Raw genomic sequence first — 26188 nt, forward strand, 5'->3', positions numbered from 1 at the left:
CTTCTTCCCTGTCCACTCCTTTCCACCTTAAATCCCTGCTAATGAGTAGTATAGGTCAACTTTTTAAACAAATAACACTAATCAGTCATAGCTATTGATCAGCCTTGATTCACTATTGAGAAGACTGCATAATAAGAAAAGTCTGCATCAAATTTGCTTTTTAAATCCTATATATTCTACCAACACCAAGACAAAACTAACTTGTTAAAGCACATTTTATTGAAGTACTTTTGAGGGAAACTTTCATATAAGTAAAAATACTAGAACTGAATGTTGTTAAAAAAAAGTACAATGCACACAACAATGGAATTTTGTGTAAAGGGAAAGTTGTGGGTATTTTAAATACATTCCCTTTCAAATAAAAAAAATGTTAAGGAACTGCAATATAGGTCTTTTTTAAAAAAACAGGTAAGAGAACAGAAACACAAGCGTGTCTAAAAGAACATAAAGCCACAACTGAATAAACTCATTCACAGTACGAGAGCTTAAAATCCTGGCCCGTGTCAAAAAGCAAAAAGACAATTTTGTTTGGTAAATCCAGAATGATGTGGCTGTGAAAATACAAAATGAAGTGACAAGAAGATAAAAAAAGAAATGAGAGGGGGGGAAAAATCTTGGATCGTATAAAGTTTCACCTTAATATTTTTTTTTACATATAGCCATTGCAACCACTGATGGGACTTTTCTTCCATACATCGTGGCACCATCCAGCTTGCCCTCCCTCCCCCCTATAACCTTTAAAAATGTACATTGAAGAGTGGAAAACAGATGGACGGGATTTCAATGTGCGAAGTATCTTGCCATGTTAATGCCTCTCTAAAACCTGCTGCTGCAATCTGACGCCCTCCAGATGTATCAGGATTGCGCACTGCAGAATTCTGTGGCAGCTGAAAGCCCACGCTGCACAGAAATATTTGGAGCCGTGACCCGCTTCTGGAAAGCATCAGGCTGGGAAAAGATGTAATACATGTATGAACAGGGCCTATCACTTCACTGCCAAAAATAGGACTCCAGATTTTGCTCAGTAGGACAGATGTTTCTTCACTTACTAATATTGTGCGTGGTTTCTTTTTTTTACTGTGTACAAATTCTGCCCTTTCTCCTGGTCTATTTTTGCAACTTTAAAGCATTTTCAGTTGAAATAGGTGAAACTGATTTGTTTCTCTAAAGTGTAACTTCCCAGAAACATGCTGGGACAAGATTGTAGTATAACTAATGTGCTGTATTCAGCAGACATTGTGTAATTTTAAAAACAGATCATTCAGCTCTGTTTGATATGCAACGTGTAGTAGCAGTTGTGCTAACGTCATTTTCTTCTTGACTCTCTCTCTCTCTCTGAATTCCCACATGCCATTCCTATAAAAGGCTTCCTACAATTGCCAGCAGATTTCTTATGGCCTTAATGGCCCAGAGTTTGTTCGTTTTTTGTGTTGCTGCACTAATTATTGCACTATCTAAGTCTGCCTCTCATCCTAAATAAATCTAATTGTTCAGAGTGCAGCTTTTCTACTTACACATAATGAACAGTATGAAATAAATAAAAAACAGTTGTGTTTTTGTTTAGTTTTTTAAACAGCCAACGTTTGCTTTAGACTTTTTGAAAGAAAACTTTTGGTGCATGTTCTTAAAAACCTAAAATGTTCTTTTTTTTCTCTCCAGAAGAAAAAGTTTTTTTTAATTTTTTTTATAATGCATTAAGAATGGTTTCTTATCTTCCTTCTCAAAATTGCAGAGATTCTGACTCAAAAATTCATCAGGATTGTTTTAAATACATAGCCTGTGAGGCTTCCTACAAATTCAACTAAACCGTAATACAAACATAGTTTGTAATTCATGTATCGTAGAGAGTTCTCTAGTGTCCATTGAAATTAAAGGTCCCCAAAATGCAGTCTGATTGGTTGAAGTTATGGATAAGTGAAACACTAAGCTGTTCCACTGGCGGAGTAAGAGAACTGAGGGAAGTGTGGCCGCCGTTCGTTATCAACACAATCCATGCTGTCATCTGGAAACAGAATGAAATTATTATTATTATTTATTGAACTTATATACCGCCCTTCTCCCGTAGGACCCAGGGCGGTTCACAAGGCAATTAAAACATTACAATACAAAAAGTTAATAACAATTAAAATAGATTAAATTATCCTTGATTAAAAATCTAAAACCCCTATAACTCTGATTAAAAACCCAATTACAATAAGTTAAAAAATAAAAATTAAAAATTCTCAGTCCTGGCCGGAAAGCTCAATGAGCCAGGTCTTCAGGTCCCGGTTAAAACATAGCTACTGTGGTATGGAAAGTACACTGTGCATTAAAGCAGAATGAGGTAGACATTTTCAGCTAGGAAACACTTGGAATTCTGAAAGCAGATCTTGGGAGAGAGGGGGAGAGGGAGACAGAGAGAGACACAGGGAGGGAGGGAGGGAGGGAGGGAGGGAGGGGGAGAGGGAGACAGAGAGAGACACAGGGAGGGAGGGAGGGAGGGAGGGAGGGAGAGAGAGAGAGAGAGAGAGAGAGAGATGAAACACCATGAGAGACTTGCCTGTTCACAAAATTACAGTCCTGATGGCATGGTTACTTACAAAATATCCATTTACCAGAAAATAAAATGAAATAAAAAATGACTCAAAGGAATTTTTTTCCAAACAATTATAATCCTAGACTGGCTATGGGTTTTGCACTTAATCAACTACTTTATTCATTTATTTTAAATGTTTTTTTTTTAAAAATGTAGATTGGTAGTATTTCCCCTCCCAATTATGAACACGAACAACCTGTTTATGCTGTTAATCATGCAAAACACCACCTGCATTCCCCACCAAGCTCATACTTCTGTTGCATTCATGTATTCTTTGTGTATTAACAACAATGACATTTAAATGTACTTTGCTGTTTGCTAATGGCATAAGAATTCAGTGGATAGGAATCTCAAGTGTTTATATTCTTAAATAAAAAGTCCTATACGCATAAACATGCTTTGGTTTTGATAACTGTGAATCAGACACAGAAATTTTTCCACCTAGTTAAAGATATAGAATTGTAGTGAACTGGGCACCGCAATTGTAATGCTACTAGTATTCTCACAAGACTAATAAATGTTTTCTAGAGAGAGATTCATTTTTTTCTCAGGTTTAGCACTTGTACGACAAGCAGATACCCTCAAAAAACCACCTCCTTCTATCAATATTTTTTAAAAAAAATTATAAGCAACCAAAGTTGATAGAGAGATTGGAAATAAGTCTTTAACTCTTACACTCAACCTCCAGCTGGTATTTGCACAAAGAAACATTTCCAAGACACATATTTGCACAGAGGTAACATAAATTTCAAGGCCCATCTAATCCCCAGAAGGGACTAGAAAAATGTAGCTAAGGACTGCATTACATTTAATTTTTTTCTGCGTCTGCTAGCTGATGTCTTATTATTTTATATATCTTATTTTCAATCTTTTATTATATCTTATTATTTTCAATATTTTTGTTCTGTGCAAATTGCATTTTATGTGAGCTGCTCAAAGGGTTATATCTAGTCTATAGTCCTTTATAGCTTTTTATGGGAGATACTTTTAATTCACAATCTGTGATTTGAACTCTATATTTCTCTTCCCCGCCACTGAAAGCTTTATATCACAGCCGACTGGGGATTTTTACTTTTTTGTTTTCCTTTCTTTAAAAATAAAAATTAATTCTATTTATTCTTTGTGAGATTGATTCATCTGTCAGAGGGAAGAACTAATTTCGCTGGTCACAGCCTTTAATGCTAGGGGTCAGGAGTTAGCATGAATTTATTTAATTTTCACCAGATGTTTTCTCTTTTACTTGTCAGTATGATGCATAGGTAAAGGTAAAGGTAAAGGTTCCCCCGCACATGCGTGCTAGTCGTTTCCGACTCTAGGGGCCGGTGCTCATCTCCGTTTCAAAGCCGAAGAGCCAGCGCTTGTCCAAGGACGTCTTCATGGTCATGTGGCTGGCATGACTAGACGCCAAAGGCGCATGGAATGCTGTTACCTTCCCACCGCAGTGGTCCCTATTTTTCTACTTGCACTTTTACGTGCTTTCGAACTGCTAGGTTGGCAGAAGCTGGGACGAGTAACAGGCGCTCACTCTGTTACGCGGCACTCGGGATTTGACCCGCCAAACTGCCGACCTTCTGATCGACAAGCTCAGCGTCCTAACCCACTGCTGTCTGAACTCTCTGTATCATGAATGCTGGAGTTAAGTTAGTCTCAGCAGGAACTACCAACCTACTACACCAAGGCAGAAGATGGAGCTATAATATATAGCCTAGAAGTTTTGGAAAAAGGACCCGAGACCTGCAAACTTTTACCCTATGGATTAGTCCTGTCCTCCAGTAACTATCTCTTAAGAAGAATCTCTAACTACAACACTTCTGTTAACTCTTTGTCATTTTAACAACTGTGGTTTTCCTGGATATTGCAGTTTAGCGAAGCAGCTATGAATTCTCCATTGGAGATTCCTCCCATCTACTGCACTAAATACAAAACTACAATTCTCAGTGTTCTCTGTGGAAAAAGGAAGGACTAATTAAATGACAAACCTTTATAGCAGGGCTTTTCAACCTTTCCAACCATTGTACCAATTTTAGGATGTGGCAACATCCGAGTACCACCAGTCGCCTAGCAAGGTGTCAAAAACTTGATGATTAAAAAAAAAGGAAAAAAAGTGATGAAGTATAGGTAGTCCTCGACTTACAGCAGTTCACTTAGTGACTGTATGAAGTTACAATGGCACTGAAAAAAGTGCCATCCAAGCCACAGCCGAGCAAGACACCTGCCTGCCCGCCCAGTGGTGCTCTTCCTCCTGTCTGAGGTTTTCATTGTTGTGAGCATTTCTGTTGAGGATTGGCTGCAGGGGTGAGGTGGGGGGTATTTTGTTTTTATTCCCCCCCCCCGTCTGCTGGGTGGTTGCAGCACGTTTTGGTCACTTCACATGACTCTGGGACACTGTGACCATCATAAATATGAATCAGTTGCCAAGCATCTGAATGTAAATCACAAGACCCTGGAGATGCTGCAACATTCCAGCTGATCGGCGCTTCTTCTGGGCTCAGCAGAAGCGCCAGGATCAGTGCCGAGCTCCAGCTGGAGCCTGGCGCGGAGCCTGGCGCTGATCCTGGCATTTCCACTGAGCCCTGACAGCCCCAAAGAAGCGCTGATCCTGGCACTTCCGCTGAGCCCTGACAGCCCTGCAGCTCCAGCCGTCTCTCACTCAGGCTTGTGCGGTGCTGCCACCAGTTCAGCTCATTCCCCTTCCCTGCTACTTTTCTAGGATGGTCGCGTACCACCTGCCAGGTGCCAATGTACCACAGGTGGTACCCATACCACTGTTTGAAAAGCCCTCCTTTATAGGACTGCCAGTGGTGTATTAAGTTTACAGCCTTGCTACATGGGTCAAAAAAGGTAAAAGAAACAGCTTTCATCTACTGATGAAAGGGGGAGACAATCCGTCTAAGGTTAGGAGGATAAGCTTTTTTAACAAAATTAAAATCAACTGCTGTCAGTATGGCTGTGACATTTTTGTATGGCATAATTTTTTATCCATTCAGAAAGGAATACTTAATATTTATTTTCTGTCATTTTCCTCGAAAATTAGGCAGGAAATGGTGATGTTGCTGATCGGCAAATCTAGTGGATTTAGTCTATGAAGATTCTATGTCATCCAGGTTGTCCCAAAAGTGCCTTCTTCAAAAGACAACTGGACTTTCTTAGATAAGTCTTTTTTTTTCCTTTTGAAAAAAGCACCTTTGGGATAGTGGATTTTAGGATTTGTCAAAAAAAGGCAGGCAGGGTTTAAAATCTGTTTTTAAGAAAAACCTCCAGTATTGCCTGATACAAGCTCAGCTGCTGCACTTAAGTCTTCTTGTAGTTCCATCTTCTGCCTTGATGTAATAGGTTGGTAGTTGTTGCTGCCACTACCGTGTTTCCTCGAAAATAAGACCTAGTCTTATATATATTTTTTGCCTCAAAGAGGCACTAGGTCTTACTTTGGAGAGATGCCTTACCTTAGGACCACCAGAGCCAGGCCTCCCACACCCCAACACCTGTTGCACCGCTGGTTGACTTTTCAGTGGCCACTTGCCACCACTTGCAGCCAGACCCATGTGACGCATTGCGTGGTACCGCTGATCACTTTGGGCCATTGCTGTTGGTCACAGCAGGAGGCTGCATGGTGTGTCAGGCCATTTTGCAGGAGGCTGCTTGGTGCTTTGGTGGCAATGGCCCAAAATGCTGTGCGGTGTCCTGCTGCAACTGGTGGCAACGGCCTGAAGCACTGCATGGCGTTCTGCCATGGCCGGCGGTATCAGTGTGAAGCACCATGCGATCTCCTGCAAACGGCCCAAAGCACTGTGCAGCCTCCTGCCATGACCAGCGGCAGCAGCCCAAAGCACCATGCAACCTCCTGCTACGAGGAGCGGCAACGGCCTGAAGCACCATGTGACATCCTGACGCAACCGACAGCAACGGCCCAAAGCACCATGCGGCTTCCTGCCACAAGGAGCGGCAACGCAGCACAAGTGTCACGGTGTAGGAGGCCTGCCTGCAGCGGTCGTACTGGTAAGGTAAGTGGGTGCAGGGTGGGTAGGGCAGCTCCACCCCCTACCCCCACTCTAGCTTGATTTTTAGGCGTGCACCTTGCCCCCAAACTAGGGCTTATTTTCGGGGTAGGGCTTGTATTAGGCCCACCCCAAAAATCCAGCTAGGGCTTATTTTCGAGGTAGTTCTTTTGGGGAAACATGGTATCTAGTTACTTTTACTTTAACACCAGAATTCACGATACAAAGAGCTCTTATTTTTTTAAAAAAACTGGTGAGTTGTGAAAAGAAACAGTCAAACACAACTTATGTCGAGACCACTGAAGCATCCTGCCCAGAGCTATCACTTATCCGGAGTTTCAGACAAGAGCTTATTAAGCTTTCAGTTGAAACATGTGCCCTGTTGTCCACCTAAGGCACTTTCAAGCAGTATTACCTTGATCAGGGGGGGTGATAGTGATCATCTGTGCTGTGAATTCTTCATCAAAGTAGCGCGTGTCTGTTTCAGACGTCACCTGGGGTTTAAATGGAGGTACCAGCTGTAAAAAGAAATAAAACCTGGAATTGAGTTACTAGAATAGGGAAATCTCAACAGCCCTCCCCAGGTAGCTGGGACTGCATTGCTGAAATTTGGCAGCCAAATAACCAACTTTTGGCAGTAAAATATTTTCATATTCTTTTTAAAATGTAGGATAGGAATGGGAGTGCTTTTATTCCAACTTTAAGCCCTCCCTGATCCCTAATGCCACACTGCAGCATGAACTCATCAGTGCTTCAGCCAATTGATGAGCCTATTTTCTTTTAGTTAAATTTCAGTTAAATTGTTATAGAGTAATAATATAACCCTCTTATAAACGAAAATAAAGTACTAATTAAATGAAAATCCACTTCTTTGATTCTGCGCTGGTCGGTAGTTTTGATCTCAATGCACCTGGAAATTTTTCCCCTCTACAGAAATGTATCCCAGCCTCCCTTCAAAGAGTACAGGTTGGTGCACCTAGACTTCCCTAGGCTTTGGATCCTCTTCTGCCTGCCACTAATGTTAAAAGTTCACGGCCTTGACAGTTTTTGTTCATCGTGGACCTAATCGATTAGTGCAAAATCCTTGCTGTGATTATTCTATAACAGGAGTCCTCAACCTTGGCAACTTTAAGACTTGTGGACTTCGACTCCCAGAATTCCTCAGCCAGCAAAGTCCACAAGTCTTAAAGTTGCCAAGGTGGAGGACACCTGTTCTAGAAGGTAAAGGCTTCCCCTGCCAGTCATGTCCAACTCTAGGGGGTGGGTGGTGCTCATTTCCAATTTCACAGCTGAAGACCCAGCCTTGTCCCAGCCTTTGTGTCCCATGCCTACAATGCCAAAGGCGCATGGAATGCTATTACCTTCCCAGTGAAGGAGTATCTATTTATCTACCTCCATTTACATGCTTTTGAACTGCTCGGTTGGCAGGAGCTGGGGCAAGTAACGGAAGCTCACTCCGTCAGGTGGTACTAAGGTCTCGCCCTGCCAACTTTCAGGGTGACAAGCTCAGCCTCTTAATTCCTCAGCTGCTGCGCCCTTCACAATCACTCCCCTGATTGTGTTGTGAGTACGTAAATTCAGAGCTGGCTGTCAACCATTGACTGAGAACTCTAACCCTAAGCCTTTTGGCAGGAGATAAAAAAGTGGAGATATGAACAACTAGGGCAGGACACGCATTAGTGTGCAAGATCTTTATCTTGACTGATTTTTCTGCTAAAAAATTCCTAGGGTTATCTAAGAAGTTGATGCGAGGTCCATGGAAGCCTAAAAGGGAGGGAGGGGTGTCACCAAAGATGTTTAGAGCATTTTTGGGGGGTTACAGCAGAAAAGATATGCCTCCAGTGAAAAACCCTTAATTTTGTCATTTTGGAGATTGGGGCTCCTGGGACTTTTTTTTTAACAGGTTTAGCAGCTTGAAAATGCTTGAAAACCCCTGCGTTAAGACATCTTGCAATGATAATATTGAGACATAGCACAGCAGAGGTTGGGAATTGTGATTAGGTGATACTAAAGGTAGTCCCCGACTTACAACAGTTCATTTAGTGACCAAAGTTACATCAGCACTGAAAAAACGGACTTATGACTGTTTTTCACACAACCATTGCAGCATCCCGGTAGTCACGTGATCAAAATTCAGACGCGTGGCAACCAACTCATATTTGTGACCGCTGCAGTCTCCTAGTCACGTGATCCCCTCTTGTGACCTCCTCACAAGCAAGGTCAATGGGGAAGTCAGATTCATTTAACAACCATATCACAAACTTAACAACTGCAGTGATTCACTTAACAATTGTGGCAAGAACGGTCATAAAATGAGGCAAAACTCACTTAACAAATGTTTCATTTAGCAACAGAAATTTTGGGTTCAACTGTAGTCATAAGTATATACAGAGCAGTGTCAAATGATTTTCTTTGAAGAAATAAATACAGGCAGTCCTCGACTTACAATGGTTCGTTTAGTGACCATTCAATGTTACAATGGCACTGAAAAAAGTGACTGATGATCATTTTTCACACTTATGACCGTTGCAGCATCCCCAGGGCCACGTGATTTATGTTTGCATACTTGACAACTGGTTCATATATATATGACGCTTGCAGCGTCACCTTTTGCGACCTTCTGACAAGCAAAGTCAATAGTCAGATTCACCTAACAACCATGTTACTAATTTAACAACTGCAGTGATTCACATAACAAATGTGGCAGGAAAGGTCACAAAATGGGGTAAAACTCACTTAACAAATTTCTCACTTAGCAACATAAATTCTGGGGTCAATTGTGGTCATAAGCCGAGGACTGGTTGTATTACATGCGTGGGTGGGATGAGATGTTGCCTCTGATGATAAGTCAGTTATAAAAATATAAAAAGGAAATGTTTAATTTTGCAAAGCCGATCTTGGTATTTTAATTTTTTGCCATTATGCAAAATAAAAATAAAAATACTTAGAATACAGATGCAAGTATTTAAGACAGAAAAAAAATAAAACAAAAATGTATAAATCCAGGAGGCATATAACTTATTCTTTTCAAGTATCTCCTATGACCTTTATGCCTGCCAGCTACCATCTTGTTTTAGTCCAAGATCCATTTTTCTTTCTTTAAAAAAGCGCTCTTGAAGTTTGTACCAGATTTAACCAAATAAAGTAAGCTTTATTCAAGCAACTTGAGAAGATGATAATACTTCTTAAGTGATAGGCTGAAGTGTTAATGTTCTGGCAGCATCGGTGTCCATGCGTGTGTGCGTGTGTGGCTTGATTATCATTCTGCTGTTTTTTCACTAAAGAAAGGGATACAGAAATTCTGTGCTAATAGGGCTTTTAACTCTATGGCTTTACCAGTTTAGCACCAGGCTGGACAGTCAAAGTGCGGAGACTGGACTACTCTACCCTGCCCTTATTGCTTCCCAAACATGGCATATAGGCAGTGCTTTTTTTGTAAAAGAAAAAGGTGCCGGAACTCACACACGTCATACAACCCGCCTTGCCTACCCTACAAGGTTCCATCCAAAACAGGTGCCGGAACTCCGTTCTGAGCGTTCTATGACAAAAAAAGCCCTGCATATAGGGATCTCAAGTCAGTGTCTGTCGCCGATAAAAGAAAGGAAGAGAGGGCAACAAAATCCCAGTGACTCAGCACCCTCCATGACTTGGCTCTGCTGATTTTTTTTTAAACCCTTCACTCATCCTGCATTATAATAGGATGGGATAGAGGAGAAGAAGCTGAAGAAGAAAGCCTACGACGAATGTGTCCTGCAACCAGAATGGCCTCGTGCTTTCTGCAGAGCTGTGACTGGCAGATTTATTCCTGCCAGCTGGACATAAGAGATAGAACAGCAAAGCCAGCATCCTTCTTCAGTGAGTCACAGCAGTTGCAATAATGACAGTGTAGTTTAGTGGCAGTGACAACTAATGTTACATTCAAGAACTGGTGAATAGCATTTTAATTCTGCACTGGGGAAAGGCACAGACTTTTTAAAATAGTCTTTTTTCCCTCAAGCATTTAATGGTACAGAAGCTCAGAGTCCAGTTTCACTGGTGCAGGATAGAAGGCTAAGGAAATAAATTTAGCCTTTCATTCCCAAATTAAAATCAACCATTCTCCAGTATAGGGTTCCCCCCACATTTGGCAACTGATTCACTTTTTAAAGAATTGCTTTGATGCCCTGAACATCTTTGAACGGGTGACTCAGAATATAAGATAAGCTTAAGGATGGCTGACAGCATGTTGTAGTTTAGAATACTAGAAATATCTGCAGCTTATTAAAAAAACATGCAGGGAAAGTCAGACATCTTAAAGACCAAGTTACACAGGATTTAGAGGCAGCAGCACAGTAAAGTAGCAATACTATTAGCTTTATAAAATAAGAGAATAATTTTTTCTTCTGACGTTTCAGTGGATTTGTTTCACCCCATAAAAACCAATTTTCAGAAGATTCATATGAAATGCATTTATGCTGAACTAGACCACTGATAGATCAACTCGAACAGCAGTCTTCCAGCATTCCTCTCCCCCCAGTCTTAGCACCCATTTTAGACCAGGAATTCCAGTCTGGGATCATTTGTAGGTAAAATAGCAGCTTAAACGTTGTGCCAAGATTGCAAAGTAGCACAAAGAAATAGCAACGGGGAGAGATGTGTTGGGTTTTCATACTGTACTGCAAATCTACCCAATACATTTCCTTATTTCCTCTAAATAAAGGCAACTCAAAAAGCAATCCTTGGGTATTCACATTTCTTTAGATTCTGTGATACCACAAAATAAGCACTTTTTTTAAAAAAAAGAAAAAAACTTCAGGGAGAATTGCATAGTGAAATATATGTGAGCAAGAATGATGTATAAAATATATGTTGCACGTAACACATGCACACATACATAAAGGAATGCACATAAAAATTCACTTAAAACATTTACAAGCTAATTTTTTAACAAATTAAAAAAGAAATGTGGGAATAAGCTGATGCAAACAAATGATTGCAAAAACTAATAGTAGAGAGTTGACAAATACATCCAGATTCAAATAGACAAAAGTAAAAAATAACTTGTAGAAGAATTGCACCTCCTGCAATTTTAGGTCTATGCTGGCAATCTTTACACAAAAATTGCATAAAGTTCTATGCAGAAAAAGTGTTTTAAGTTTTACAAGAAAGGAATTCTAGTAAAAAAATTACACACAGCCACCCAAATCACAGGTGTTTTTTTGTCTAGAACCATCTCCAATACTTTTTGCATTTATAAAAACATTGGATATGTTCTCCCATGGAGAACTAGAGTATACTCTACATTCATAATAAGTTATTAGCAAACTGAAAATATGATCACTGAAACCTTGATTCCAATACAGAGAATACATTAACCACAAGGTAGGCGAAAAATGTCTGCTGAGGAAAATGTGTCTTTTATATACATAGTGCAATTAGCATTTTGGGGTTTAAACTGGCAGGGAAGTCCAAATATAGAGGGGAAATGACAGCCCAAAATAGCCCTAGTAGCAGTGTGATCAATGATGCCATTTAGCTACTTGGGGAAAAATACAGTTCAGATGGGAGGTCCTTCTGCTATTTAAAAATGCAGAGAATTGGCATGTAATTACATGATCTTTGAATGCCAATCCTCCTTCCCCAATACAATTAAGAGTCAGAAGAAAACTGCAACACAACATACAAAGAGAAAAGGTTTAGAATATAAATATTTTTCAAACCACAAAACAAGGCTGAGCTTTTCAAAGATGTCTTGGAGCATTAACTGAAATGCATGCTAATCAGTCAGCATGGCTAGCTCTTTCTCTTCTTCATTTTCCTCTTTTTAAGTTCCACTGCCAGAATGGAGGCAATAGTGGAAAAAAGAAAGTGAACCTCAGAGCAAGTTTATGAACTTAAAAGGAGAAAAGTGGAAGCATGTTGCCAAGTACTGGTAAATTTAACTACAAACATCTTTTTCATCTTAATGCATTAGACTCTTTTAATTAACCCGAATGACAATATGCTTGGAAGTGTTCATGCTGACCTCAACATTCAATAAAAGATTAATGGAAAAAAATCAGCTTCAAGGGCCCTGCATCAAAGCCTTCAGTACCTGAGCCAAAAAATCCATCTCAATCAGCAAAACGTTGTTGCAGGTCAATGCAGTAGCTAGGATCATTTATGTGCAGTGCCACTAAGGGGGAGCAGAGAGCTACGCTAGGAACGATATTAATTGTGCAGAAAGAGAGAAAAGAGAGGAGCAGATGACTGGACAGAACAACTCTTGCAATGGAACATTTTCAAAAATGGGGGGACAGATTGGGACCTTTCCGTTCTAAATTTGTTGATGGGAACCTTTTGCAAACTGAGCTGCATTTGGGCAAATTAAAAAAAGAAGACTGCAAAAGAAGGGCTGAAAGAAGCACAGAAGGAAAGTGATTTGTTTATTGTATACAGTTTTGCAAACTGCTTAAATTCTTTTTTCTTAACTGAAGTGGCATAAAGGCCACTTATAATCAATCAATCTGTACTACGTACAGATGTACAAATTACATATCTGCACTTCGGACCACATCTAAAATTACCAAATCTGTACATATCACTTTGGGTATATAAAATTTCAAGGTGCAATGAAAAGTTTAGGTTTTATGTACAAGAGAATTTTTTTTAAATGGTGGGGGGAAATTTAGGAATAAGAGTATACCTATCTTCTCAAACTGCAGCACGCTAGCTAACACAATTTCAAAGACTTTAACACAATCTAAAAATCTCATCTTAAAAAAACTATAAATACCTTTTTTTCATATACATCTTGCCAAACAATGCCAGCAAAAAATTTGTGCTGCATAATCTCCTTTGCATCATCTGGTCCACCACCTAATCTGTTAGGACAGAAAAATCACCAACATTAGTACAGTGCATTTATTTTAAATTCATTTGCTCTGAAGTGTTTCTAATGGCATAAATTCATTCAGAATAAAAGTACAACTTTGCTAAGAAATAATGAAGAAATGCAAGTTCTAACTCGACTTTTTTTTTTTTACTTTTTAGGAGCTTCCAGGAAGTGTTGAACATGTGCCACTAAAATTTAAAGCAAACCACAAATAAGCCATGTAAACTTGACCAAAAAAACCCAAACAGCTGCCCACAGACTATCAGTCTTTTGAAAAACCACTTTACCCACATCACTGCCTTACTGTCCCACTCACTGTGGCCTATGATCACTCTTTCAAGATACAGAAGATTTTGTTCTATATCAAGGAGAGAGAGACCTGCAACATACTTTACTGTTTATTCTCCAGGGATAATGAAGAGTATTCACAAGTAATTGTTTCTTTAGGAGGCAGCTATGTCCTAAACATAATTAAGAAATAGCACTGAAATAAAGGCAAACACTGAACTTGAAATGAAACACATAGTACAGATGTAATTTTATGGGAAAAAGCAGCTTCATTTGCTCTAAGAGGTTATATTTCCCCACTATCCATACAATGGAGTTTCTCAAATACTGTATGTATGCATCTGTCAATACACTACTAAACTCTCAAGTGAACCCAAATGCTGCATTATACTGGAATTCTTTTTGAATCACGGTACCTAAAATCTGCTAAAGAATGTGTAGAAATCTTATTCCTATGAAACTGAAATTTTCACGATATTCAGGCCAGTTTTATTTGTAAACCTGTGGCGATTACACCATCCCTGTAGTCAGGTGATCGTGATTTCCGACCTGCCTGCCAGCTCCCACAAGCAAAGTCAGTGGGGAAGCTGGAAGAAAGTCAGAAGTCGCTTCTGCTCCTGCTGCGGTTTTCCCCATCTATGGTCATTTTGTTTATGTTAAGTATTATTCCTGAAGCTTTGTTTGCCACTATAATTATTTTTCTAGTTATGCTATAAGCTCTTCTTAGATGTTCATAGGACCATCCAACATTGGGGTAAACATACATGTGGCCAGCCTAAAATTTAATATTTATTCTGCTCTACCTTTCTCTCAAAGGATGACCCAGTGCTCTGTGTGTGCGTGTGCGTGCGCGCACACGCACGCACACAGAGACTATGTGTTTGAAACTTTATCAGGGGACATAAAACAACTAAATGATAACAAAGAACAGACATAACACACTTGGATATACTACAAAATCAAAATGAATGGAATAATGCAAAACATACAGAAGACACCCGATTGGTCATTCAAGAATCTGGGAAGCATTCAGGTCAAACACATTAAACCATCACCTTTGCTTTGGATCCTTCTTCAGCAAACCTGACAGAAGAGACTTTGCTTCAGGTGACAACGTACGCGGAAACCTAATCTCTTCCATTAGGATGAGCTCAAAGAGTTTCTCGTGGTCCTGATTATAGAAGGGAAGACGTCCACACATCATTTCATACATGACAACTCCTAAGCCCCACCAATCCACTGCACGGCCATAGTCGTTATCCTCCAGCACCTGCAGTTGTAGACAATGTCAAGAGTTCTAGACCAATGGCAAGCTTTTCACAAAACAAAGTAAGATGGAATTGTTTCCTATAACAAGGTGACAATTTCAAAGGAAATCCTAGTGAATGGCCTTCTTCAGGCACGATGAAGTACATCTCAAATTGTCCTTAGCTAGCACAGTTATATTGTCTAAGCTACCATAGCCTCTTGGAAAGCTACCTACCTTCCTCTTTAAGGATTGCAACTTGGAGGCACCATATTGGGGAGAAACTGCTGTAAGACTTCTGCAACATGCTTGTTATTTTCAAGGGTTGCAAATCCGTGACACATATCCGCTCTCATGAAAAGATGTTGAACTTCACCCTCCTACAATTTCTGTTGCCCAGACATAATACAAATTGAAATTCTGCAACTTCTGATCAGTTTCTAACTGTTTGTTGGCTGCTCCCTAACTTGCAGGCACATTCAAACTTTACAACATAAGCAGTACAACTCAAACAACGTGGTCATAATGAAGATCTTGAATATAAGAAACTGAAAGCATCAAGACCAGGGATAAAACAACATGGAAGTTTGTTCCTTTTCTCTGCTTATTAGGGCCTGCTAACTGTTTACGACTCTGCTTTGGGGGGGGGAATATTGGAACCTAGAAGATGGCCTGCAGTGAGAAACCAAAGACTGCCAGGTATTGGATTACCACACGCAGGTCTATTTACAGCATCTTCTGCTGTATGATTCACACCAAGCGACAGCTGGCTCTGCAGCTGCCCCATATATGTAGAAGCCCAACACAGCTGCTTCATCTGCTAGGATTCCAGGAGCCAAGCTCATCAGGCTCTGTGAGCAATCTGGGAAGAGAGAGAGGAGGGATTGTGCAGCATGCCAGCTGACCCCTGCTCAACCAGTTGCACGCTTCCCCAGAAGGACATTTAGTCTCCCTGCACAGAACTGAAATCAGGGCTGGATTTTGCTAATGCAGGAGACACAGCACTGTGTATTACCTTTTTTGGCTGCTTACTCCTCCTTCCTGTTTTATTTTTTACAAGACTCAAGTGCTTTTAACAGGTGTTTCCAAAATCACATTTCTCCCAAATATTCTTGGGATCATTTTTGAGACAAGAGGTGTTCTTCCTCAGTTTTTTTTTAAATGCAAACATTGAACAGTTTGTAGAACAGAATAGAATAGAATAGAATAGAATAGAATAGAATAGAATAGAGTAGAGTAGAGTAGAGTAGAGTAGAGTAGAGTAGAGTAGAGTAGAGTAGAGTAGAGTAGAGTAGAGTAGAGTAGAGTAGAGTAGAACAGAACAGAATAGAATAGAATAGAATAGAATAGAATAATAACTTTATTGTCACTTTGAATGTACACTAATCGGCATACATTAAAATGAAATTTCGTTGCATACAGCTCTCAAAAGACATACATGCAACAAAATAAACTATCCTAAACACTAAGCAGTTACATAATTTATTTCAATGATCAGCAGCAGTAGCCAGAGGGAAAGAGACCCTCTTATGGGGATCCATGGCAAGGAAAGGCAGTTTTATTAAAAATGAATTTCCTGCACTGTCTCTATAGAAGACATTATGAAGACACACAGACGAGGTATCTACATTCTCATTAATACTGTAGTACTGCTTCTAAATCTAGAGGAACAAATACTTCAATGACAAAGAGCAGACCCACATACAATCCTCGACTGTATGTTTTTACTTACTGGCTTCATGATAAGTACATCTGGATTCTGCCAAGTAAAGGAGATTTGAACATGCAGAACTATTTTGTTGAGACTCCTAAGTGGAAAGTAGGTTTTAATGTTTTTATTTGTTCAAATTGTATTGGTGGTGTTTTTTAAAAAATGTCTTCAATCTGGAAGGCCAGATCTTCTCTGAGTAATGCTCCCTTGCAGTGGATTCAAGTAGTTAGGTTGGAACACCATCATCAGTTTACATGTCGGAAGGCTCTCGTAAGTACTGAGAACCTAGGATTTACAAAGCAAAAGCATGTTCTACATCAAGATGCTATTTTAAGCTTGTCAGTGTTTGGAACACAAATCAAAAGGGAAAAAAAACTACATATGGTAATAGGAATATTAATTCCCTTTCATGTTTTTTTAATTGGAGGAATAAATAAGGATAGGATAAAAAAAGGTCATTTTACTTAAAATAACTCACTGGTCAAGTTGAGAGCCAACAATGCTGAACAGCTGCATGGTTGGAATTTACAAGAGGAGCCACAACAGCTGTAAACACCTTGTGACCAATACATCTAACACATCAAAGCTGACGTGGTACAGCCACAGCCTTCTATGTACCAAATTCCAGCATGACCCTAAAACAACTATGCAGCAACTGTACAAACAAGTTCGGAGGCCAGGTTCCAATTGCAAACAGATGACAACAAGGCGAGCCTCACTTTCCTCTTTTTTAAAAAGGTTAAGTGACTTCATTGATGTGGGACATTTGCTTGTACATGCTCATCGGCTGGTTTGAAAGCAAACCCACCGACATGATGACTAAAGGCTAACAGAAGTTGAACAGGCCCCCCAAAATGAGATATTGTTCCCAAACCCAAGTTATTTAGTATTCTTTGAAAATTCAAACATGTGCCCAACATTATCCAGATAACTGTAAACAGGCCATGTTATTTATGTAAACATGCCATATTATTAGCTCCATCATGCAAAGTCGGAAGGAGTAGCTTTTCTCTGAATCTGTTCCCCCCCCCCCCAGATATGCTGGACGGTAATTCTTGTCACCCTTACTTAGCACAGACAGTTGTGGGGGCTATGGTTCAAAACATCTGGATTACAAGATCTGGAGGAAAATGGAACTGGTCCTGGAGAGACCAACTTCTCCAAGAGAAACCTAGAAGCCATCTCAATCTTATCTGCAGGGTTATTGTGAAGACCAAACGAGTACAGAAAAAAGTCACGTACAATGTCATGTTTCCCTGGGAAGAAGGATGGGATAAAAATATACTACATAAATAATTTGGGTTAGACTATACAGCTTGCTTAATATATACACTACATAATTTCTGAAGTCATCAGTCACAAAGAGGAAAAGCACAACCACTAGGTTTGAACTCATGGTGGAAAATTAATTTTGCTAATGTACTTCACTGCCATAATACATATTGACAACTACTACGGAGGTGATGATTTTTATTGCTGTTATACCTTTGTGTCACCTCTGACTCTTGCAATGTGATGGTCTATGAGTCTAAAAAAAGACTAATCTGACACCTGCAAATGACTAAAAGTAGACTAGATCAGAATTTCTCCACTTCAGCAACTTTAAGATGTGTGGACTTCATGCTTTCAGAGCATGTTACCTGAGGAACTCTAGGAATTGAAGTCCACACATCTTAATGTTACTGAAGCACAGAAACACTAGATAAGACCAATTGTTTAAAGGCCATTAATATGGCATTTTCACCATTTGATCCTGCTGCAATTATGAACCCTATATATTCTCATTCATTCACTCAACTTGAATGGCAAACATACCTAATACTCCTATATTCTATTTTCTCCACAACAACCCTGTGAAATGGATTGGACTGAGAGAACATGACTATCTGAAGTCACTAAAGCTGGCTTTCATGCCTAAAGTGGGATTAGAGCTCACAGTATCCTGATCTCTAGGACAGCACCTTAACAGCTAAACCAAACTCTCTCTACTAGTTCACAAGATTTGGGCAACGCAAATTCAGAAAAGCCAAACTGAATTCTCAATAGCTCCCATTTAGCTTTCATCTGCATGTTTAGGTAACACACTTCAAATCAGAATAAGACTGAAGCATGTCAAACTATGCCCATTAAGGCAACCCAAGATAATCAGAGAAGGATGCTTCCTTTGCTTTTATCCCAATCTCCAAATTTGTATTTTCTCAGATGCAAGTAAATGGCTTTCTTTTTTATAGGAAGCCCTAATTAAAGACACAGTTATAAGAAAAACAAAATCTGTTTTTATGCATTTCAAAGTGATTATTACATTTATATCACAATATAACCCAATTGAGGACTCTCAGCAATTCAGATAAATATATATAAAACGTATATAACAATTTAAAGATTGCAGAAGGTACATAGGAAGAAAGCCAAGTTTCAAATGGAAGCCGTTCCAAGGGACTTGTGCTCTTCTAAGGGCAGAGCGTCCTGACTTTCAGCTCTCAAGAGTGGGAACCATAAGCTCCTTCTCATGAAAAGATCGTGGAAGTGCCAATTTTACTAGAGAATGCAATCCTGTCAAGAACCTAATGCCAAGCCACTGAGGGCTTTATAGTTAAAACCAACTTAAGTTGCACCGAGAAGTTTCTTGGTGACCAGCACAGGTGTAATGTGCTCATGTGTCACTGTATTCTGGACCACTGGTTCAGAAGCTTCTAAGTGGTTTGAAAGACAGCCCCAAGTAGAGCATCTTACAGTTCAAACAAGGTGTGATAAGAATATGAGATACTGTAAGGTTTTCCCTTTCCTGATAGGGCTGCAACTGGTACATCAGCCAAAGCTGGGCCAAGCCCCTAGGCCATGACATCTGCTTGCTACTGAGCAGAAGCTGCATATCCACAAGGACCCCAAGTCATGGACCTGCTCCTCCAGAGCTATTATTTTTCCATCTAAAGATAATATTGGAGCAGATAGAGATCTCTTGTTTGGGTTCAGCTTTAGCTTGTTCTCTTCCATCCAGAAGAGTGAAGTGGCTTTCAATAAAAGAGATACTCTGGCAGAGTTAACTCCAGCCCTTGGTGTCAATGCAACATATAAACCAGAATTCATGAACACTCACAACACTTACTTGACTTTTTTATACAGTAATATTCCGGTAAATATCTTAGCATCTATTTTTGATGAAGGAAAGCATCTCTTGTGGTAATATGAAGATAATATAAAAGATACCTCTGGGGCAAGGTATTCTGGTGTGCCACAGAAAGTCTTCATTGTTGCTCCATCCTTGATCCCTTCTTTACATAACCCAAAGTCTGTTATTTTTATGTGTCCATCTTTATCCAGCATCAAGTTCTCCAACTTAAATAAACACAAATAAAAAGTCAGACATGAAATCATCTGGATAAGTACTGAAAATCTTCAATAAATTTGTAAAAGAATCCTTAATGTATTTGTAAAAGAGTCCTAAAATGATATTTTTTTGAAAGAACTGCTACACTTAAATCTTACACTTACACTTTAAGTATTTATTACTGTTAATATTTATACACCTCCATTTCCAATGATTCTGAGCAGCCTTCAGTATTAGTATCAGAAAATGAAAACCAAAATCAATAAATATGATCATCAGTTATCAGGCTAATGTACCATGTATGTGTTTATGTATGTGTATGTGCACACAAACCTTTTTGCGTGCATGAACCTCTGAGTTGGGGTTGACTCCTGATGACTCCCTGGACAAGTCCCTGAAGTTTTCTTGGCAAGATTTCAGAAGTTGTTTTCCACTGACTGCTTCCTAGGGCTCAGAGTGACTGGCCCAAGGTCACCCAGCTAACTCTGTGCTTAAAATGGGATTAGAACTCCTGGTCTCCAAATTTGTAGCCTGATGCCTTAACCACTACACTAAACTGATTCTCACAGCCTTACTCATTCCCAATGTCTTCTGAAAACTCATGTTTTTATTGCTGTCCAAAACGTTGGTACCCAGAAGTTGAGCTGGGTATTTGGTGTAAATTATAATCTCTCCACAGTAATTTTATTTATTTATTTATCTTTCACACTTCTACACTGCTCATCTCACCTACCTGGCTTTTAAAAACATTTCTAAACATTACTATGATAACTTTATGGCAGCTTTTTTCAACAGATATTCTCTAGGTGTTTTAGAGGATTCTGGCAATTGCAATTCCAAAACATCTGAAGATATCAGATTTACAATGATAGAATAGAATTTAGAATGGGGTTGTAAGATACAAGCAGCAAAGTTATAGCCATAAGAAGATATGGATAGGTAATAGGAAAGATGAGGAGTATCATAGTAATACAGCTTTACTAAGTATTTTGACAGTGTTGTAGGACTTAGTTGTTCTTAGTTGATCTTTTCAAGAAAACCAGTATTAGCTCCATATGTTTGCTTTATCCTATATTTTTCATTGTTTTTATATGATGGGCAGATATATAAATGTTTTAAATAAATAAATAAATGTTGCAGATTTGGAGATTAGAAGAATAGTGATCTACTCTTGCATAAGTCTGTCAAGAAATTAAGATTGGATGGAGAATTTTCTGGATTATACTATAAAGGACTAATTGCCCAAGGCATAAGATATCCATGCTTACATCACCTGCTTCAAATCTGCTGAAACAGAGAATCAGGACTGCATTATTTCTTTCAGGATGATGAATAATGGAGATTGGAGAGTAAACTTTTGCTCTATTTTGTCTCCCAGAGTAAACAAACCCTCATGCAAATAACAGCTATTTAAGATGGGGGGGGGAAAGGGAGAATGATAAGGGAAATTGCACAGAGGGACAAGTATTCCCATGGGCTTGATCAAAATCACAACATTCTTCAGATGCGGAGAATGGGACAGGAATGAAATGTCAAATGATTTCCACTGTCTCACCTACATGATGCATAAGAGCAACCCACTATTTCTAGAAAATAGTGTTTTATAAAGTATTGATCCATTGGGAAACAGTCATGGAAAAAAATCTTTAGGAGAATGTAACTGCCCTAACTCTAAACTGTTCAAAGTCACTGGGATTCAGGCAACACCAAAATTTAATAAATAACAATTATATAGGTTACCAGACATGCATAAATTTAGAAGAGGATTCATTCTCCCTTTCAGATATGGAGGGCTTATAAAAAACTTATACAATTTTTTAAACAATTCATTAGCTAGTATTAAACATTAACATTAAACAAACTGCCAAAAAGTGTGAATATTTGATGGTATGTAAGAGCCAATAAACATGTGTAAATAACTAATAAAAATACTTTTTTAAATACTTAAGAGCCAATTAAAATAATGTTAAAGTATTTACTTAAATTACATATTTTGCTTTGATATCACTTAAACATGATAAAATTTATTTAATAATAAAAAAGGTAAAGGTTCCCCCGCACATGTGTGCTAGTCGTTTCCGACTCTAGGGGCCAGTGCTCATCTCCGTTTCAAAGCCAAAGAGCCAGCGCTTGTCCGAGGACGTCTCTGTGGTCATGTGGTCGGCATGACTAGACGCCAAAGGCGCACGGAATGCTGTTACCTTCCCACCGTAGTGGTCCCTATTTTTCTACTTGCATTTTTATGTGCTTTCGAACTGCTAGGTTGGCAGAAGCTGGGACGAGTAACAGGCGCTCACTCTGCTACGCGGCACTTGGGATTCGACCTGCCAAACTGCCGACCTTCTGATCGACAAGCTCAGCGTCTTAACCCACTGAGCCACCGCGTCCCTTTCATTTAATAATGGAGTAGGGAACATTTTCTTTAAATTAGTATGATCTCATTAGCTGGGAACATATGACTAGGACTTTCATATTGCTGCAAAGATCTGAGCCATGTATAAAACAACTGGAAAATCAGGGATAGATAAAATAACATATTGAAACTCATTCAATAATATTACAATTTATTCTATAACCATGAAAAGTTTAAAGACCTCGAAAGTATAAGGCCATCAAAAGTCTTCAGCTTACTTAAGTGAAGTTTTACTACTAATTAGGGCAATTTCTTCTATAATATTCTGTTGATTAACTTAGGTTCAACCAGGCTGCCTGGTTCTATGGCTTAGAAAAAGGGAACAGCTATTTTTTTTTGTCCACAAAAAAAAAATGCACAACAGTAAGCAAATGGTAGCTAAGCACTCAGACTGAGATTATGGTCCATCCAATCACTTTCACTTACTTCAGTTTCCTCTAGGTCACAGGTGTCAAACTCGCCACCTCACGTGACGTGTCACGATGCATTGCGACTTTTTTTGCATTGCCGGCAATGTGGTGGGCATGGCTTTGGTATGATGAAACTGGCCCATTGGCTGGCAGTTTGACACCCCTGCTCTAGGTCCTAATCCAGTTAAAAAGTGTAAATGCTCAGCAACTGACCAACATGCAGAACATGATGATTATGCTGAGCTCTATAAGGATTAAAAATTGACAATGTATCCTAGCAGAGTCCTTCTCAATAGACAGCAACACCTGATTAATCTTATCATAACTCAGAGACTAATGGGATGGGAGATCTCCAGGGAATTCTTGAGCTGCAGACTAGACTGGGAAATTAAAGAAAAAATTCTAGAAGAAACCAATGGCCAATCATCTCTGTACTATCAACAAAACCTTTTATCAATGTCTCCATTTAACCATCAAGCATCGGGCTCAACTTAAAGGAGTCTTACCATTACCCATGGCTGCCTGTTCAGACTGGCCACAGGTCTTCACAGTTTTGAACAGATAAATGTCTCTCCTATTGCTGTTTATCTGAATTTATCAGACTTAATGTGGACCAGCACTTTTTAAAAGAGGAGGAGCTGCAAGCGATATTAAAAATGTGATCAATGAGTCATCCAATGCAATCAACTGATGAGGCCAAATTTAAAAGTTCAGAGCACTTCAATTTCTTTTATTCTCAGGACGATTTTCAGTTTGGCTTCTTTAAAATGTTGGTTTTGTACTGAGACTGTATTGTGTAAATGAAGATCTCCAAGATCCCTTCCAACTCTGTTATTCTGTATTCTGCCAATGTATTTAAAAGTTGATTTTGTGTTGGTTTTCAACACAAACTAAAAAAAGAACATACTAAACAGGTATTTCTACAACTGAACGGGATTTTTGACATACTTGGAGAGGATCCTTGCCTCATGCAGAGATAGGGAATCGCTGATCAAACTAGCATTTTTAATAGATTTAGCACCACTCCACCTACAATCTAACATACCTTCAAGTCTCTATATACCACATTTTTCTCTGAATGTAGATAGTCCAAAGCTGATACAATTTCAGCTCCATAGAACCGGGCACGATCTTCAGAAAAAACGCGTTCTCGTGATAGATGGAAAAATAGCTGGAAAGACAAATCATTACATATGAAAAAAAATTAAGCAATGTCTATAAAGGGAGGTTAGTGAAAATAATATGCGTCGCTTATTTCACGTTTCTACTTGGCGTATTTCCTGCTGGTTTTGTTAAGTCTTAGAAGCGATTTTTTTAGCCTTGTTCTATGTTTTATAATACTATAGAGTCTGTTTAGTCTAGTGCAGACATGTCAAACACAAGGCCCGGGGGCCGGATCCGGCCCGCGAAGTGGTTTCATGTGGCCCGCGAAGCCATCCTGGAAACAGTGAGGGAAGGGCCCCCACTGCCTTGGCCCTGGCCCAGAGACCCTCCTTCTGCCAGAGACCCTCAGATCTGTCCCACTCCTGCCCAGGCTCCCATAGGCACCCTTGATGCGAATGATGTAGAGCTGGCCCTGCCCACCCAGTAGGCCATATGCACTCTAGCCACACCCACCCAGTAGGCCACGCCCACCCTGGCCATACCCACCCGGCCCCTTGAGGGCAACCACAATGCTGATGCGGCCCTCAATGAAATTGAGTTTGACACCCCTGGTCTAGTGGTTAAGGCCCCAGGTTAGAAACCGGGAGACACTGAGTTCTAGTCCTGCATTAGGCATGAAAGCTGTCTGAGTGACTTTGGGCCAGTCACTCTCTGAGCCCAACCATTTCACAGGGTTGTTAGGAAAATAGGAGGAAAAAGGAGTCCTAGGTATGTTCAACACCCTGAGTTATTTGTCAAAATAATAAAGGTGGGATATAAATTTAAGACAGAAATGCCAAGGAGTAAAATTGCCTCCTTATACGTACAAACCTCTGCTCTACCATTAATCAAATGCCTGATCTTTGCAAACTTTTTAAAGAAGTTAATAGACAAATTGAGAAGTTTTCCAACCATTAAAATGACATCACTTAAGAGCATTTGACTTTGAGGAATATGATTCTTACCTCCCCCCCATTAGCGTATTCCATAACAAAACACAAACGGTCATGCGTCTGAAAGGAATATTTCAATGCCTATAAAAAAGAGACAAAAATCTTAACTTTACATCATCTGTTATCCTTTATAACCAACTAAGAGATTATTGGAGTTGGACCTGTGCCCTGAAACTTCGCAAATTGCATCTGCTGTAACAGGAAATGATGAATCCCTTTCTACTGAATGAACTCCTGCCCCTTTTTAAAGCAAACAACTTCGCTTTTGGTATAAGCTATGAATACTCTTGTTTTAATTGCACATTTCCTCCTCTTTTTCTCTTAATTTTTATGCATATTCCTCTATGGCACAGTCTTTTAGACTGTATTGAACAATACAATACAATAGAATGCCAAATTGAGATAGCAAAATCTGTGAAAGAGTATGCAATGCAGAAGAACAGTGACAATGATGATAGCTGTTTACATTGGAATGAAACATCTTTAACAATATTTGATAGTGTCCAATATTCTCCCTAAATTAATTTTTCCCTCTGATGATTGCTACATGAATATTGTTGAATAATGGAATGATGGGAGCAGTGGTAATAAAGTATATAATAAATGGAAGAGCAAAATAAAGTAGAAATTACTTTTATTTAGCTTGGACATTTCTTACAATTCAATAACGACATTCAGCTAAGCTAGAGAAGTGAAGATAGATACAAGAAAGATGCTGGAGTATTTCATAGAGAAGCTTGATACTGAAAATTATGCCCAATTCTGTTTCCAAAAGTATGCAACAAGTAGTCATTCTAACTATATTTTTTTATTATTTATTCACATTTATATAGCTGTTACTGACATTTTTATTATTAATATGCTTTTAATGATTTTTGTTGTATGATTGGTTTTTTTGTATTTTTCTCTGAGTGGTGAGTCGCTCAGAATTGTGTGTGTGAAGCTGGTGGTTATATAAATTGAGGAAATAAATAAAAAAAAAATGAAAGAGCCCTATTATGTCTGATCTAAAGCTCCAAGTAGCAAGTGTTTTGCCTCCCACTAATGTTTCGCTTCCAGCAACCAAAAATGCACTACTACTGAATGGGAAGCTCCCAAGCGGTGATGCCTCCACTCATCATGCAGAGTTTTGCAGCGCAAGAAGTGCCAGCTTGGTTTGACATGCTCTCTATTTCGTTTTGCTTGGGCTGCAGCCCAGAAGTTACAGCTGGGGTTTCAGAGCCAGAGAAGGAGTCACAACGTTGGCCTTAGATAAAAATAAAACATATCCATA

General features: G+C 39.3%; 1 protein-coding gene across 1 annotated transcript in view; it reads right to left on the bottom strand.

The window, feature by feature from the left end:
• Window positions 1-207: 207 nt before the first annotated feature.
• The window catches only part of AKT1 (AKT serine/threonine kinase 1), a 118327-nt gene continuing 92346 nt past the window's right edge, over window positions 208-26188 (bottom strand). The window contains exons 8-14 of the mRNA XM_081313090.1: window positions 24928-24996; window positions 23865-23990; window positions 19876-20004; window positions 14767-14981; window positions 13325-13412; window positions 6986-7088; window positions 208-2002 (exon numbers count right to left, since the gene is read on the bottom strand). Of these exons, the coding sequence (XP_081169216.1) occupies window positions 1923-2002; window positions 6986-7088; window positions 13325-13412; window positions 14767-14981; window positions 19876-20004; window positions 23865-23990; window positions 24928-24996 (810 nt within the window). The 3' untranslated portion in view covers window positions 208-1922. The remainder of the gene's footprint in view (window positions 2003-6985; window positions 7089-13324; window positions 13413-14766; window positions 14982-19875; window positions 20005-23864; window positions 23991-24927; window positions 24997-26188) is intronic.

This window comes from Vipera berus, assembly GCF_964194415.1.
Source record: "Vipera berus genome assembly, chromosome: 1".
In the NCBI taxonomy this organism is placed as follows: Eukaryota; Metazoa; Chordata; class Lepidosauria; order Squamata; family Viperidae; genus Vipera; species Vipera berus.